Genomic DNA, 17,999 nt, shown 5'->3' with positions numbered 1-17,999 from the left:
AACACGGCATTAGCTTGCCGCCATTAGCTCTACAAATGACACTAAAATGAAATCTATTCATTTCCTTTGAGCCGAGTCAATCGTTGGTTGATATTGTGTGATTTCACGCGATCCAAGCATTACCGATGTATCCTCGGTGACGACTCTCCCCGGCCGTGTGATTTGTAACCTGAACCCTCAAAGTCACGGCTTTATTTTCGGCAACACAGTTTGACTTATATTTCTCTATTGTTACGCTATTAAGGTAGTGGTGATTTAAATCATTGTTATAAATGTTAGGCAACTATTAGGATGCAAAAGGAAAATAAATTTTGCTTTCGTGTATAATATATCCTTTGCTGATATAATTTCGCTTCACACGCCTATTGAATAGTTCACTCCATTTACTGTTTAGGGCTGAGTTTTGTCCACTAACTGAAATGTCATTGCACCCTGATTGATATAGGTAGGCCAGTTTACCTTTAAATCGCTGCTCCACAGTCATCCCAAGCGCCAAAGTCGGCAGCAGCGATACATTCCATTCACCGATTTAATTTAATCATAAAAGCTCTAATTGACTCTTGTACTAGCATACTATGCAGAAATAAAAATAACATTTGCTAGAATCGGTACCATATCAGGCGCACCACTTACCGGTATACTCAATAGTCCTTTGATAAGTTACGTGTGAATAATGTGGAAAAATTTAATACTTTCTTCGTCATAGAAAATTTATCGTGTTGCTTGCAGAAAAGGCTTTTGGATACTTTAATAGCTTTTAGTTAAAAACTAGTATATTGAAGGTCCGTGTTTTTTTTGTAGTTTTTTATATTAGGTAACACCAAATGTGTATTGAAGTAAAAAAAACCTAACCTCAACAAAACTGGCCACGAAATATGAAGTATGTAGTATACAAAATACAAAGTATGAAGTAGATATGTTACTGTAAAAGCCCGAACGGTGGTAAATCCTAAGATTTTCCGGTATAACCTAAGATTTACCAACTCGCAATGGTAAAAGTCCGAACAATTCTTTTATTTCGAACTTTTACCTATATTCACTTGATGATGTCGAGATGTCGCCGGAGCCCCGCTTCGCGGGGCTCCTCCTTCTGGGTGGTTAAAAAAAAATAACCAACCTAACCTACCCATGTCGCTTTGCCCAAAACTCCTTCTTTATAACTATGTCACAGTATATAAATTATACCGTGAAATAGTCATAAACATAGTTATGAAGGAGGATTTTTTTATATATCGTAACATAGTTTTTAAACTCTGGCTTGTTCGGACTTTTACCATTGAGAGTTGGTAAATCTTAGGTTTTACCGGAAAATCTTAGGATTTACCACAGTTCGGGCTTTTACAGTAACAGATATATGATAAAGATATTATATAGGTACCTGACGAGACATGTCAAAAAGTAGACTTAAAAATATTATTTTTATTAGCTAGACAAATTAATCAGTTTTCCAATAAATAAATGAGTTTCAATTAAACGCATGAGTGAATGAATTGTATTCGTTTAGTATCAGCTGTGGCACCAATTGTTTTCAACTTTCATTTAACCTGCGTGCCTAGATACTCTAGATAGCGATCAAAGGGTTAACTGGTATTCAATAATGTATAGCTTTTAATTTAAAATTGATACGTGGGTTTTTTTTACATTGAGTAATTCTTATCATAATAATTTATCGTATGTTAAAAGTGTAGCTAAAGGCCAATGGAACCTATTACTATAATAGTCATTTTCTTCAATTACATTTCCATGTATATTTCTTAATAATTGTATTTCAAAATTATTGTACCACTATAAAAAAAATCTTATGATTAAATAAAATTAAACATTTCATTTTATAGCACAAAAACAATCACTAAACGATAAACTAAAGAATTTTTATCAATTTATGCAACAGTTTAAACGATCGTATTGGCAACCCTTCCCGCGGCTCAGTGGAATCAGTTTAATCAATGTCGTTATGGTGCGTAGATGTCGCGATACCACCGGCCTGTATCGAGGCCTACAGTTAATTTGTTACGATGTTTATCGAAAACAACCGAACGCATTTGTTTGACACAGCCACGAGCAACGAAGGGTTAATTTTGACGTCTGTCAATTTGTCCTAACATGTGACGCACGATTCGAAGTTAAAATTTTGTATTTTTTTTTTTAAATAACCAATCAGTATTTAGAATTTATTTGTCTTTATTGTATAATGTCTACATTTTTTATTATTAATTTAAGTTTAAAAGTAGGGTTAGTCAGAGACGAAAGTTTTAGAAACACTCAAATTAATTTTGACTTTCAACGCACTAACATTACCACAGCATAAAAGGTTCTGAGTGCCAACATGATAGATCTAATCCAATCTAAAATCATCAAGTTCACCGCAAGGCAAGACAAGAGACATTGTTCAAATCACAATACATATCACGAAGGGAGGTCTTTTCAGCCTACACCGTGACCTTGGCTACAGAAGCAAGATTGATAATACTTCAAGTCGCTCGTTAACATGCCATTGTAGACGCCCATCGATTATCAATTTGAGGATTACAATGCCTCGGAGACAAATTGCGGGTAACACCACCCGCAATGGACGATGACTGGACTTCTTCATGAATTATGCGATAAACTTGTATTAAAGTAGTAATTTATTAGGTTTGGATATTTCGTTTTATTAGCGCTTAAGATATATTAAAATTTTGCGAGACCTTCATAAGTTATAGGAGTCTTTTTTTAGAAAATGTCGTTGAATTTAAGGCATTAGTCATGATGAATTGGCCAACAGTTAATAACTATGGACAAAAGTTAAAAAGCCCATGGGAGCATACCACTTAATACCATGCAGCTATTACTTAAAAGAATACTGCCTTTAACAAGAAAATGAGATAAATGGAATCAAACGAGTTTTAAATTGTCAACGAAATGACACGTCTACACATGTAATTTAGTCCTTACTTATGGAATAAACCACCGGAATCCACCCCAAGGTATGGTATTATCAAAAAATTGGCTTTATTATCAAACTATTCGCCCACGGTAACTATCTTGATCAAATAAAAAATTAACATGCCGCGGGGGCAATCGCACGTTACGTGGACAAATTGGTACAATCGCTCAACCGAACCCCGCAGTAAAATCATACGTTACACATCACTAGTCATGTGCCTGCAATCGATTCATACTCGAAACTTAATTGTATGCAATACGATTTTACATTTCAAATTTGTATTAGTCTAAGGAAAGTCTTTCTATTAAAAATCCCGGATTGAAACGTCTCAATAAAATTATACAAGCAAATGAAAATAAAAGTAAAGCTTGTACTGGGATACGAAACTGTGCTTTTCTTTTGATGTGACTGGTTGTATTTTATGCCTTATGGCGGCACACTTAAGCCAACGTTTTAAAGATTTGGATTTGAACGGGAAACGGTGTAAGTTGGTAACCGCATTGAGCGCATCGGTTGCTCCTACGTGTCGCCGCCGTGCTTCGAATGTTAATGTCCTTTTTATGAATTTCCTTCGAATTATAAAATCAATTAGGCGATGCGATGTCGACATCGGTTCAATTGCTTTTTTTATTTTAACGATATTTTTTGTGTAAGAAGGGCGATTCTTTTAGTTATAACTGTGTGTTGGAGTTATAGAAATATCTATGGAGGTATTTGTTGTCTTACCAAATAGTTGCCCTAATGTGGAGATAACGTATTACGATTGTAAAAACAATGAACGAAATGATTACATTCCTAGTCAATGGCTACCAAATTTTATTCCGAAAGTTTGGGCTAATAATAATATGAATTAATAATATATATACATATTTCTAACGAAATTTGGAACAATCAATAATGGATTCAATTAACTTTGTTTCAACAAAATTATTCATCGTCGAGATTTTATAAAACTCGACGTTACGCTCGAGCAGTCAAAAACAATACTTATTCAAATGAAACAAAAAGCAATTAACGGTGGAGATATCCCTCCGTCCTCGGAGGATACAGCAGAAGAGAGATTATTGAAAAAATAATTAATAAATATTTATGGCGGGCCACCTGAGGAACGACACTGGGAGAGATTCCATTTTTATCCAGTACTCGAGTACGCATCTGCAGCGTTACAGGGAAAAGCGGTTTATTACAAATGCAAAATTTTCCATTCATATTCAAAATTTTATATCCCGATGTGGCCGGGAGAAAGCTAATTTATTCCGGGGGAGCGGCTAAGGAGACGTCCCAGCACCTCGCGTCTTGTGGGGGATTAAGGAAGGGTTGAGCGCTGCGAAATTGACAGGTGCCTGTCAAAAATTACAATTAATAATTGAGACAATTGCGATCGCGACTGCCGCGGCCGCAACAACCCACAAGTGGCGTATTAAATGCGCTTCGTTTTGACAACACTAATATTCAAAATTTAAATTGATTCATTTTTAATGACTTTGCAGTGCTGGTAAACAAGCAGCTTTTGTGGAGAGATAAATAACAGAATTAAATTAAATTAATCGGGTCATTGAAAGTTATCAATTTATTTATACTTCGATCAATTTATATATTGGAGATCTTCGGATGAGAATAGAAGTTACTTATTTAGTTATACTAACAAAATAAATACATTTTATTATTTATTTTTAATTTTGCAATTCATAATACTCTTACAACTAAACTCATTGTAACTTGTACATTTATTTTCCTACACGTCCTCTATAACGAATTATGCATAGTACACACAACATCGTCACAACCACTTTTGTTCTTCCAACTTCAAACAGCTAGGAGGTCTAAATTGGAATTAAAGTGACATAAATCGGCATCCTCGGGCACATCACTAGTGTCCCTCGTCCATATAATAGACAATAAACATCGGGGCGCGCATCGATCACTCGTTTTACAGCCGCCGCAACGGTTAATGGCGGTAATCCACCACTAAGAGCGGTTTACTACATTGTTATTGCCGCCTAAATCCACTGCCACTCCGCTATTATACTACTGGAAACAATTAAATACTTAAAACTGTGATGCATGTCAGGGAATTAAGGACCTATAAAAACTTTGGCATTTCGGCGTTGAAATACCATGAAAAAAAACCTATTAATAAATTTTTCAAAGTCAAACTATGGACGTCTTTAAACACAAATATAATATATATATAATACTGTAATTAATTTAATACTTAACAATGCAACGAAGTTAATTGAACAGACATACCAAAAAAGCATACGAATCAGACAAAATCAGCAAATATTCATATAATATTTCACATCACTATTTGGCAACGCACTGCATTTTAGTGCAAGCTTTCATATTTGACAAATGACGGCTATCTGTCACGGGGTCAGGCCAATGAATGTCCGATGGTGCTATTAGTTGCCTGTGATTGGTGGATATGCGTTTTCAAATAACACGCAGATAAAATGAGATAAAACTTTTTGCGTAAATCACGCTGTTATACCATTATGAAAAACGTAGCACCTTTAACTGAAAATGTTAGGCGTGCATTTGTTATTATTGACCGAAAAATTTGTGCCATTTGTGTCATTTCTCAAAATAGAATGGACATTTTTTATCTAAGATAAGATGTAACCAGCTAAATTATTAATTCGTATATCTGTAGCGATTTTTTACAGATGGTACTTTTGAGGATCGAAAGTTTAACATTTAAAATGTACTGTCAAAATAAAAATGCGTGCTCGCGTTAATTCCCGTATTCTATTATACATTAAACAGGCAACGCGAGAGTTTAAAAGTTATTATTACTGTCAAAATAGTTATTACCACGCCCATTAGAGGCGCTGATCAGATTTTCATACAATTTTTACATGACTAGCCCGTTGTTGGTACTCGATAGCAGTAGAGAATCGAGCAAATATATTTATGGCTGTATTTAAAAAAAAGTATTTTGTGCTTTTCTTAATAAATTCTGAACTATTACAAAAAAGAAACATAGATATTAATATTTTCTGTACCAACATGACGCATACAAAGGGCACCACAGACTAAACAATCAATCAGATATCGATAGGCAAAGGCACACGTCTGTTCTGACCGATAGCGCGTTATTGATGGCAGCCGTTTTTCACGCGCGGCCTCGGGCGAGCACTCTGTCTCTATTACAGCTACCACTGATACGTTTGTAAGCACGTCGAGTTATTTGTTCAACACGAGTGTTCGGGACTGTACCTATGTCATTGTTTGCGGTCAACTAGTGGGGCTAACTAATGGTGGGAATTTTTCAGCTAAGTGATCGTAAAATTACCAGTCTCTAACGCTTTATGGACAACGAATGTGACTTTTTGTAGATATTATTATGTGTTTGACATTTGAAAGTCAAGTTGTACTCAACACAGTTAAAGGCGTTTGCAGATTAACATTGGATTATTTAAGAAATATTAACTTTTTTGTTGAGGCGTAAAAGCATTCAAAGCTTTGCATTAGTCTCAACAATTTCTTAATCTCCACCTACTATTGAACGAATTTTCAATTGTGCAATTTCATGGTGGAATTTTCATTGCGTCTACGTCATAAATATTTTGTCCGATAAACCGTTCGTTCGACAGCCGCGAGGCGTAAGAAAATGTTAATTAACGAATCCATTGTTTTCCCGCCCGGCGGCTCCAAGATGGTGCCGCTTCCGTTTCCGGCGGGCCTCCTTCTTTATGTGCGTTTCCCGCTTATTTTTACGTCAGTCGGGTAGAGCGGCGGCATTGTGGCGCGCGGGTGCGGTGCGCGCCGGAGTATAATGATTTTAATTTCCTCTAATCAAGAGCCTTCGGCACAGCTTAAGAATTCTAATCATGCACCGCGCGACCGCCGCCGTTGCCGCCGCAGCCGCAGCGGGTGACAGAAACATCACCACTTATTCTGATTGCGTCGAGTGTGGCGCTGAATAATTAATACGCCTTTATTTTGCGTTATTCTCCCGTACCAAAACAAAAGAACCGCCGAGCATTAATTTATGAAATTGTTCCATACATATTTGAAATGCGTAATTTTTGACAGGAGAGGACATGTCTTTCACAATTTGCTAATGTAAAATGTAATTTTTCGATTGCTGTTTTTTTAAATATAGGCGAGAGTAAAGTTTAATTATGTTGGGGTTGCTCTAGCCACCCTTTCGTTCAATTCGCACTAACGACCGCATTTCAGTCGTCTAAATCACAACGACGCCACTTGCAATTAATTTTTTGACTATTAAAATGTCTCTGTCGTGATTGCTTTGAGCTTAATGGTGAGCAGGAAGAAACATTTTCGTAATTAACTTACTTACCTTCTACTGACTTTATGTGTCTTAATGGAATGGGAAATGACAAAGAAATAATGTTTTAGTCCAATAAACATATAACCAAGACGTAAATGTACACACAATTACTTAAACTGAGAAGTTAACGAAACTAGAAATTACTTTGCCAATAGCAAAAAGGTAACTAAACTCATTCAGATGACATTAAATCTCCCAAACATCGGTTCTGTAGCCACCCTTATACACAGAAGGTACTTCATTACTTAAAGATACAATTTTCTACCAAACCACACCACACGTATACGATAAACATGCTTCCTTAAGCAGTCAAACATTGTCATCGCTTTGAATAGAACGCGAGCGGTCGGTGTTTGGTGGGTGCGGTCCACAAGGAGCACCGCACAATTAAGGGAACCCTTTCAGAACGCGTACTTAGCATTCTAATCACTGCGAGCAGACGCCTTGCGCCACAATACAACGCTTAACGCCGCAAAATTAAGTGCGAAAATAACAGGATCCCACCGCGTGCCCGACTGAATTATGTCGCGAACAAGATTCTAATTTTAATTTTACGCGAACAACGACTAATTTGTACGGCGTACATTCAACCATACTCACGACCCTCGTACAGCAATAAAATGTGAAAAACGATTACAGATCAATGAAGCGTGCCTTCCCTCTCGGAGCGCAAATAAAGCCAAGTACACACTTCAAATATGCTTTTCTTAATCGTTCTCATAAAACAAAGATCAGCCGCTCGCGATCTCCCCCGTGCGGCAAAAAATAAGTAAAAAAAATCTCCCGTTGCTCATATCGCGTCTATCAGTGCGGATTTTTACCGCAAATTGTTTCCCATAGACGGAACCCTCGTGAATCGATATTGTTTGTATCGGTATTGTTGCTTCCGAAGTTATTATTGGTATTGAAAAAAAAAACAATTCAAATTATGGCTCGTTCTGCACACTCCTGCCAGTGACTCGCGTAATGCGCTCTAATTTTGAATTTAAACAATGCCTTTTTGTAATGTGGTTGAGTTTTAGATAAATTATATTCAACTGTCTTTTATCTTATTGATATAACAAATTGGTTACTAGCACTTTATTCAAACTAAAACAACAAATCTATTAAATATATTACTCCTAATATATTTTCCGTTTTAAATCTTTTTCCTCCTAACACAAAACCAATTCATGCAATCGAAACTTGAGTACCCAGTTGTACAATACTCCCTACAAGTTCAAATTTCATTACGTTATTCGAAATCGGGCTAATGCCTCGTAATTTATATTTTACCTTAAAATTTTCTTAAGGAAAAACCATTGCCCACGGTATCAGAAATCCTCAAAGTTGAATTGGCTTAAAACCTCCCGGCGGATGTGTCATTATAATTTGCAAGGGAGAGATGACGGATCCGTCGCTCGGAGCGCTCACAAATAATACCCTAAGCTATTTTAATCTTAACTTAGTTAAAAATCTTGCGTCCAACATTAGCATTAATCACTTTTGACAGACACCGTAATGGATAGTGTAATTAATGTGTTTAAAGTTTGTAATTGATTTACAAACGTAATCAACTTAATAGCTAACGGATATGATGAAAAATGTTTTTTATGACATGCTTTAATATTTCCAAAATAAACCAATAACAGACTGATGCTCGAATATCATTCTGATAAGAGTAGTTATAGACGAAGACGCTAAAAATAACGTTTTATATTGATCTTTCTAAAATCAATACAAAACGTTATTTTTGTAAGCTGATTGATACTTCGAAGTTAGTGAATTAAATGCTGTCTTAATATAAAATTAATTTATTAAACTCCAAGAAACAAAGGATATACCTTCATCACGAACGAAATCTAAAGCTTAATTGAACGTCGACATTGAGAGATTTCAATTCAATTACTAAACCATATTTAACGAAATCCAATCCCCCTTTCCCTCGAGAAATAATATTATTTATTCACAAAAAATAATACAAAACGCGGTTACGGCGAACGCTCTGTTGGTTCAGCGGAGATCATTCGATGTAAAAGTTGGAAGCAGAGGACGGAGGCAGGAAGAAAACTTGGATAAGCGAAACCCTCTAAAAATGATTGATGCCGCAGAGCGGGGCTGCATGCCACCGTTTGGTTTTAAAACGAATAAACGTCGAACCGTTCGAAATTCGAAAATGAGCATCATTAGCGCTATATTGGCGAAGCAAATTCCCGCCGATTCATTATTACTCCATGGAATTTCGCATTTTTGGTTTGCTCATTTTTATTGACGTCAGTCATGTCGACTGGGGCGATTAGATTTCACCGTTTAACTCGTAGTGCAGTCGACATTGCACAACAAAAGCGTTCGAACTGGAAATGGCATTGCGATCGCGTATAGCCAATTTCCTAACGTATTGAAAATGTCGTGCGATTGTTTGAGGACATGTTATTACAGTGAGCGTTTAGCCTAGGAGCTAACAAGCATTGACGTCGTTTGTTTCTGCAGCTCTTTGTTCGGAATATAACAATTAGGGAGACAAAGCGGCCGGTGGCGGTCGGTGTGTTATCGCGGACGATTCGCGCCGGGACACAATGGAGCGAGCGACAATGCACGCTCAATATCTTTATGCTCCTTCGTGGTGAAGGCCGATGCACTCCCTGATGAATCAACCTTCTTGGAGTGTATTTTACCCAAAGTGTCCGAGCAAAGATCAGTTCAAAAGCAGAAAGGCTAAGTTACTATTTTGATGAACAATGTTTTCCCTTAACCGTCGATATTTCTCAATTATTGTTATTTTCATGGACATATTAGAGTCGTTAATGGCTTTTTTTTATCAATCGCCACTATGCTTACTGAAAGCATTGTACAAAAAGCATGGAACGTAAATTTTCGAAAATACTTAAAGAAAACTAAACGAAATACTTTAGAAGTAGTGTTACATTGTAACCGTCCAGTCTTCCACATGCTCTATGGCTAGACACCTCCAAGCATCCCGTGACGGGCCTTTGTGCTGTTTCCTTGTTCCTCCGGCCGTCCCTCACACCCCACCTGAATGAATGCACATTTGACGTCCCACGTACACGCCGCGCTAAGATAACGACGCATTGTGTGGTGTAACGTAATGCCACGTCGTGCTTCCATTAAAGCCTTTGTCTCGAACCTTATTAATTAGTTGTGAATAAGTTTTGTATTAGTTTTGTTCTGTTATTGAATCTAGATATCTCTTTTGTGTTCGGAGCTTATAATTAGCTCACATCGTCGAGGTAAACGAAACAATAGAATTGTTATTGTTACAAGGACGTTGTGCGGCCTTGGAACTATTGCAAAAATGTTTTGTGTTTAGTAGAGAAGCCAAACTAGTGAATTAGTTTAAATGTTTTCAGTTCAAATAAGCATAATATATGTAATTAAAAATTTATTGCTCGTATTCCTGATAAGTCTGGTACTTGCTACGAGTAGAGGCAGTCAAAACTGTTTTTTGAATAATGATATAAGAATTACTCGAGTTCGATTCCCGGTCAGGCAAAGTGCTAATCAGTTCGTTCTGTTTCGATGCTTTTCATTCAAACACAGCCAAATTAGAAGACCTGTTAAAGCGCATAGGCTTGCCATGGCGAAATAAACGGCGGAACGTGGGTACATATTTTACATTACACTTTTTTTAAAACGAGTAAAAATAACATTGGCCCACTTGACATTTACAATATTACTACTACAAATGGTAGACTATAACGCTGTTACTGCTACAAACGGCAAAAAAACGTTTTAGAAGTATGTTGTTATTTCATTAAATCTTTACTAAGAACCCATACAAATCACAGCAATGTCTAGTGACGTGTAAGTTGTCCTCGTCACGTCGACGCGTCGAGGCGAAGACACGCGACAGTGCGTTTAATCGCATAGAGAGCTAATTGTCTGTGCGGATTCCACAGGTAAACACTACACAACACTACTTAGGTACTCTTGCTTGAACGTACAAATTAGGGAATATTTTGGAGGCGGCAATCATGATGATATAAACTTGTTTAACATTAGAATTCTTATAAAATTGGAATTATTTTGGTAATAGGTCATAAGGAAAATAACAGCTTTTTATAACTGAAACCAAACGAATCAACTTCTTAGTTTCAAGTATTACTCTATAAAACCAAGTAAATACATTACATTTCTGACGTCAGTTTGTTTATTATTAGACGTCGAGTATTAAGAAGCCAACGAAAACTCTTAAATTCTTTCATTAGAAGTCTTTAAGAGTTGGCCCTATGGATGAAACAAGTAAATATTTACTTTTAATGGCACATTTAATGCTGTGATTAAAGTGGCACTGCACCGGATACCGATAGTTAAAATATCACATAAATATAACCAATACTTACCTACTAATTGTTGACCCGTATCCTTATTCCAATGTTTCTAAAAGTCCCCGCGACACTAGAATTAGGCTAAGGGAAAGGTTGTCACAACAACAGAAATCAAGTAATTATGCCACATGTATGTAATTTACCGTTTTTTGCAACTCTACGGCATGATGTAAATCGCTAAATTAATTTTATCATCCGTAGCACATCGTAGCACTTTCGTAGCTCTACGCGCTACGCACCGCTACACGTGCGATTGCGTTAAACGTCGATCATGTAAGCGGGATTACAGGCAGTGATTTAACACCGATTCACTCGACGTTCTCATTCACTATTATAGGCTTACATCGTGTAATTAGCTGGTGGATGACATGAATAGTTTATGTGTATGAAGGTTGCGTGTAAGTGAAAACATTAATGGCTTGTCGGTTTGGATGGTTATTGGCGTCTTTATAAAGCGGTATTTTAGTTAGTATAAGGGTGTTTTTGATAATAAATAAATATAATTGCCTAGTACTTGTGGACAAATCTGTTTTTTTAGTTACCTTCGGAATAAGGGTACTAAGAATAGTTGGAATTTTAAAATAACGGGCATAAAGCGAATTAAAAAGAACATAGTTTGCATTATATTTCTAAAAAATACCGAACCGCGCAGTCAATGTTTTAAAACTTAGCATATAGTCTAGACGGTTGTATATATAAAAGATCCAAGAACATCACCCTTTCGCATTGAACATTTACGACCGGTTTTCAATGTAATTTTTACACCCAGATCAGTGTAAAACATCACAATAGTTATAAAATTATCATAGAACAAGTGAAAGGCAGTTAAGTCAACACTCTGTTTTACAACCGTTCGGGGTATTTTTATGTGACAAGGGGAGAGAACAAAATGAAAACACAAGAGGTCTTGCATGGTTCTCTATGAAAATCTGAATTATGTTTTATAGTGGACGTGAGGAGAATAAGGGCGTTTGTTGTAAGGTACCGACTTGTTACGACGAACATTCTGAGTGCTTCTAAGCATTTCTGTTTTGTTACGGGACTAATATTTTTCGTTGTTTCGCTTGTCGGCTCTAGCTTGTGTTCTTTATGATTTTCTTAAAAATTATATTTTTTTTTAAGATTTTCGCAAATGGACCGCTGTTACAATTTCTACGAAGTTAGTTATCTGAGAAAAAATATACTGGAGAGGTCTTAACTTTATAAATATTATAGAGTAGTTTATTACGAGAAACTTAAATGAAAGACTAAAATTATGCATGGGTACGAAAAATACTATTTGACAATTTAATATGCCACTAATATGCTACTAAAATATTCAACGAATTTTCTTACTAGCAGTCATCTATTTTTCCTTTTCTGTTTCACAATTCGGCGTACACAGCCCGCACTAGGTGTCGCGTCTCGTCGTCGGCGTTCGGCAATTCTTTATTATTCATGGGCCGATCTTGCTCGCGGAGTGTTTTATATGAGCGACGATCGAGTATCAATTTGTACCGAACGGGCCCCCATTAGCATTTCCCGTGCGAGGCCTACATTGTTTCACTGCAGGGGTCGCATACGTGACGGTATTCTTTTGTTTTTTGTAGGTTTAACGTAGCCATGTAATATTTGGAAACATGCAAGCAAACAGGTTTATTTGTATTTTTTTGCCCGTTTGTCTATAGAACGAGTTAATGAAACGCATGGACTTGAATATTAAACAACGTCATCTAGTATTGTCATCATGTCCTTGCATTATCGGATATTTAAGCTTATTACTCTTCCAATAATGTACCAAACCTCAAATGCATTGATTTAATCCGAAGCAATTCCAAAGTAGCTTCGTAACACAACAAAACATTCTAAAGTAAAAAATAAAAACGAACCAAATTCATGTAACAAAACGCAAATCCTCGAAGCTCCCTCAGCTCATTTGAGTGTTGCAAAGCTAGGTAGCGTTTACTAACGTCTCACCAACACAATACGTTTAGTACTGCGCTTATGAGTGTTCATTAAAGATACGATAAAGACGGCGGAGGCGACGCCCGACTAAATTGGCTGTTTCTGACTACACTACCGAATGCCGACGTCACCAAATGTAGTTATAAGTAAATAGATGCTCTTTGTAATGGCTGTGCATGCTTACACGAGATCTTTGATATTTTCAAGCTCTCATTAAAACATATTTCACTTTTGAATTCAAGTTTTGTTTAAAATAACAAATGCAAACTAAATTTATGCGTTATACTGGAAAATCGACAGTCATTTTATGTTCAACTCGTCCATTGTCTCCGAATTCTATTTTCAAACTTTGACAAATGAGTAATCATCATTGCTTATTTTTACAAATGGCTTATTGAGAATGGCCAGTCAATTTGTCAATTAGATGAAACTGACAAATTATTTAAATATTTCATTAATTTGGTATCATTTTCAGTTTCGATCTGCTTTGTTAATAAATATTGTACCCAATAGGTACAATATTTATTAACAAAGTAGTAAGCCAATTTCTCAATTAGATGAAACTGACAAGTTAACATAAAAAACTAAATTTCGTTAGTTTGGTGTAATTTTCAGTTTCCATCTACTTTTTAATAAAAAATAGCACAATTTTATTAAATTTCGTAACATTTAATATCAGAAGTTGTGAAATACAAAACATTCCACAAAATGTTGCACACACGATATTGTGTCAGGAACTCAGTAGCTCGCGTAACTGTGACACTACTCCACTCCGATTTTCGCTTACCAAATGAACATTCATTTCAGTGCAGATGTACATAGTTCAACTAACAAGGGGCTGTTAATTTAAATTTAGTATCTTAGCTCGCGTAATGAACGGGAAGGTGATTGTTATAATGGGATTGTAGATTTGTACTCGCGAACACACGACTTACTCGCGAAATGTATAATGTACGCTATACGAAATGGGAGCTCTTGATGAGAATGAAATAATTAAGTTATGAATGAGTAAACGTCAATAGTTTTGTTTGTTAGTCGGAGATATGTTTTGGTTAATTAAAATGTAGTGTTAGCTGTTGTGTAAAGATGGCATATGTACAAAATTATATATGTGTTCTCATTTCTATGTATTCCCATTTGAGGAATTTCTAATAAATTAAATTTTAGTAGGTAGGTACAAAATTTCTGATGAATCTGAATGAAAGATAAGGTTTCTAAGAAACGCTCTTTCTGCAACATAAATACCTCTATACCAAGAAAAATATACGATGCAACAATAATTGCTCAACTCAAAAGTGGTTACCTAAAATGCAAATCGAAACCTCAAGACGCGAAGCACTCACACCTTCACATTACAGCGTCTTAACGATGCGGTGGAAAATTTTTAATTACCAGTATGTCTGCGCATCTGTCTGGAGCAATTGTAAGCAAGGAGGCGACCAAGGAGGCAGGTGACAACGAACGCGGCGACGCGTCGGGAGAGCGGTTAAGTGTGGCATTTTACCGCTTTTATGCATATTTGATGGCGCCGCCATAATCTCTGCCGAGGGGAGCCTCACCTGTATTAGATATGAATTGCCTTTTCGGTATTATAAAAATGTTTGTGGAGTTACTCAAGAATGAGTGATGCTAGTATAGTGTAGGATAGATAATTTCTGTGACATAAAGCTTATGATTTGGCACGTCTTTTAACGCCAATGCGGTCAATTCTAAGTCGAACATTGCAGTTGTTTTGCTAGTAATTAAATCATATTCTGGGTAGTATTAAATGTAAAAACACTTTATAACAGACTTAGTAATGTTTCGTAAATTTTACCCCTATACGTAGGAAAGGAAAACTTAAAACAAATTCGACATAATATATACATATGTATCTACATCTAAACTAATTTACTCGAAATTAAACTTTAAAACGGACGGAGAATAAATAATCCATCGTTTAAAAGGCAAAGCCGATGAATTTGAAAATAATGACAGGCATTAGACGCGTGCTAAGAGGGCTGTATCAATTACTGGGCAAAGCAAACAGGGTATTACGTGCTCAATATTAAAATCAAATTTACGAACCGCCCCCGTCCCAGCTATGGAATGGTGACATGTGGAATGTGGACCTTCGGGTATGGATAGCAAGAAAACGATCTCGGGAATTTTTAAACAGTATTTTGAGACTGCGTAAAATAATATTGTATCTGATAATGATGATGATATATTTTTCTTAAAACAGTAACTATACGTACCTATAATTAGTAGTTTTAGACAATATCATTTGATGATTCACATCTAAGTAGTTCCTTGCAGTCGTAGCATAAAGAAAATAAAAAATGTATGTCCTATTGGGACATGAAATAATTAAATCCAGAACGGGTTATCGCTTGGCAACTATAATTTTTTATATTTATGCTTACATAATTCATATAAATGCTAGTTTTATTTTTATTCAGTTGTAATGTTGTCCGTACTAGTTAAAGTGTTTGTTGAGCAACATCAATTAAAGTCGCATTTTGATACCGTCGGACACGTAATGTCGTCATTTCCATACAAGCACCTATCCGATACTAACACAGGGATAATTTCACAATTTCACCCTTCCACGGCCAAATGCGTAATAGTTATACAATGTAAACGTGTAATTAGGGGTTTTATAAACAATTTTGTTCAATAGCCGTTGCTTATCGATAATAGTTTTAATAAATAATTCCGACATTTGTTTTATATTTTATTTTTGTACTTGTAATTTAAATATTTATATTATTTGACTTTCTTTTATTTTATTTGTACTGTCAGGATATTAACATAGTATCGACCAAGTCCTGCTTTATGAATAGATAAAACCCTAAGCCTTTCAGCACTTACAACTCTGGCACTAGACATAAGTCTAAAATCGCTATCAAGAATTACATAGTTTAGTAAGATTGCTCTAAATCAAGGAGCTATTGACATTATCTTTATAATTTATTATAGTGCCGTATACAATTATTAAACAAATTAAATAATTGGGTTTTTCCTTGTTACAGTTCGAAGATGGGCATATAACGCACAAACTGTTCAGGCCGTCAACCTCCAAACTGTAAGTACTTAGTGTTTATTTTCAGGCTAGTCGACAAAACACAAGAGCTTTCACACCTAATAATGATTGTGACGTTATGGCTAGGCACATGGTAGAAAAATAGTTTCATTACACCGCACCAAGTAATCACATACCGTTTCAAGCAGAAGAAATTATTTAAAAGTAATCATTATATCTGATTTTTTTTACTATAGGACTTCAAAACACGATGATAATGAGAAGTATCATCAGAATCAGCAGAAATCAGTCGAATAACGAATCAGATTTTTTAAATATACATCGCGCATATCTTGTTGAGCATCTTAGTATTACGGGTACAAGTCGCGATAGTTTAAATACGTGATAGTATAATAACTACTAAACTTTTGCGTTCAATTACAAATTAATTTTCCTTCTTCTGTCGTGTCAACGACTCGCTTTATATTTCCTATACAGTTGCTATTCAGAATATATCGTATTAATTATGTGGTTTTTAAAACTTGCACTGACCGTATTGCAATCCATTCTTCAAGGTACAACTTCACTGAATGATTACATACGCAATAAAGCACTAATAACAACACACAATAAAATATCCTCGATATAAGCAATATAATGTCGCACGAAACCAAAACACTAGCACCATAAAGTTAAGCCTCGATGCCCTGCAGCAACGCCATAAACCGTGCAATTGTCGCGTACCATATTTCCTTAATTTACGTGTACATATTTATGCGTCGAACATAAATATGTGCAGGGGAGCGTGATCCTCCGTTCGCGGTAATTATTGCGTGACTTATTTGCGAAGGAAGATAACACGTACTTCGCGACAAACGTAACTTGACCTCACCCTATTCATACAACCACCCTTTTACGTTCTATAATTCTTGAGACAAGGAGCCGAGGTAGATCATCTTATAGTGGTGGTACCGACCACCGCTTGGAGGGTTGTGGCAGCTTTATCTCGCGTTTGACTGTTGATCGTGACTTTCCGACAGAGATTTCGGCAATTATACTGATTATGAACGTACGTATCGGGTTGTTTTTCTCCATGAAACATGATTGTGAAAGTAAATTAAAAGCATATGCAATGAACAAAGCATAATTTAATAGCTCTCGTCAGACCAAAAATAAGTTACCCAGAAATTGCGTAAGAAGTTTTTGATATTTTGGGAAACAAATACTGCCTGACTTGCGCAATCAAGTTAGACCGATATCGTCTCTCAAGATTTCGCAGAATACCACCTAAAAATACTGAGTCAATCAGGGCTTCCGATGATGTAATAGTTGTTTAGCCAAGCTTATTGTAATGTTTCTCCAGTTACATAAAATTTATTTACTTACTAAGTGGTGTTCTTTGGTCACTGCCCACATATGGGAAATAGGCGTGATTGTATGTGTATGTATTAACATTTTGTTAATACACATTGTCATATTTTACCGATGCTGTTGTCGTTT

At 36.0% G+C, this 17,999-nt stretch overlaps 1 protein-coding gene across 8 annotated transcripts in view; it reads left to right on the top strand.

Moving 5' to 3' along the window:
• The window catches only part of LOC142972265 (uncharacterized), a 202,007-nt gene that overhangs the window by 156,950 nt on the left and 27,058 nt on the right, over nucleotides 1-17,999 (top strand). For all 8 annotated transcript variants that reach the window (XR_012959446.1, XM_076113203.1, XM_076113210.1 and 5 more), the window contains exon 5: nucleotides 16,510-16,562. Coding sequence is in view for 7 of the 8 variants with exons in the window: in XM_076113203.1 (XP_075969318.1) it covers nucleotides 16,510-16,562 (53 nt within the window). In the remaining variant the exon portion in view is untranslated. The remainder of the gene's footprint in view (nucleotides 1-16,509; nucleotides 16,563-17,999) is intronic.

This window comes from Anticarsia gemmatalis, chromosome 4, assembly GCF_050436995.1.
Source record: "Anticarsia gemmatalis isolate Benzon Research Colony breed Stoneville strain chromosome 4, ilAntGemm2 primary, whole genome shotgun sequence".
NCBI lineage: Eukaryota > Metazoa > Arthropoda > Insecta > Lepidoptera > Erebidae > Anticarsia > Anticarsia gemmatalis.
The sequence above is the reverse complement of the archived record's forward strand: the minus strand, read 5'-3'. Positions and strand labels throughout refer to the sequence as shown.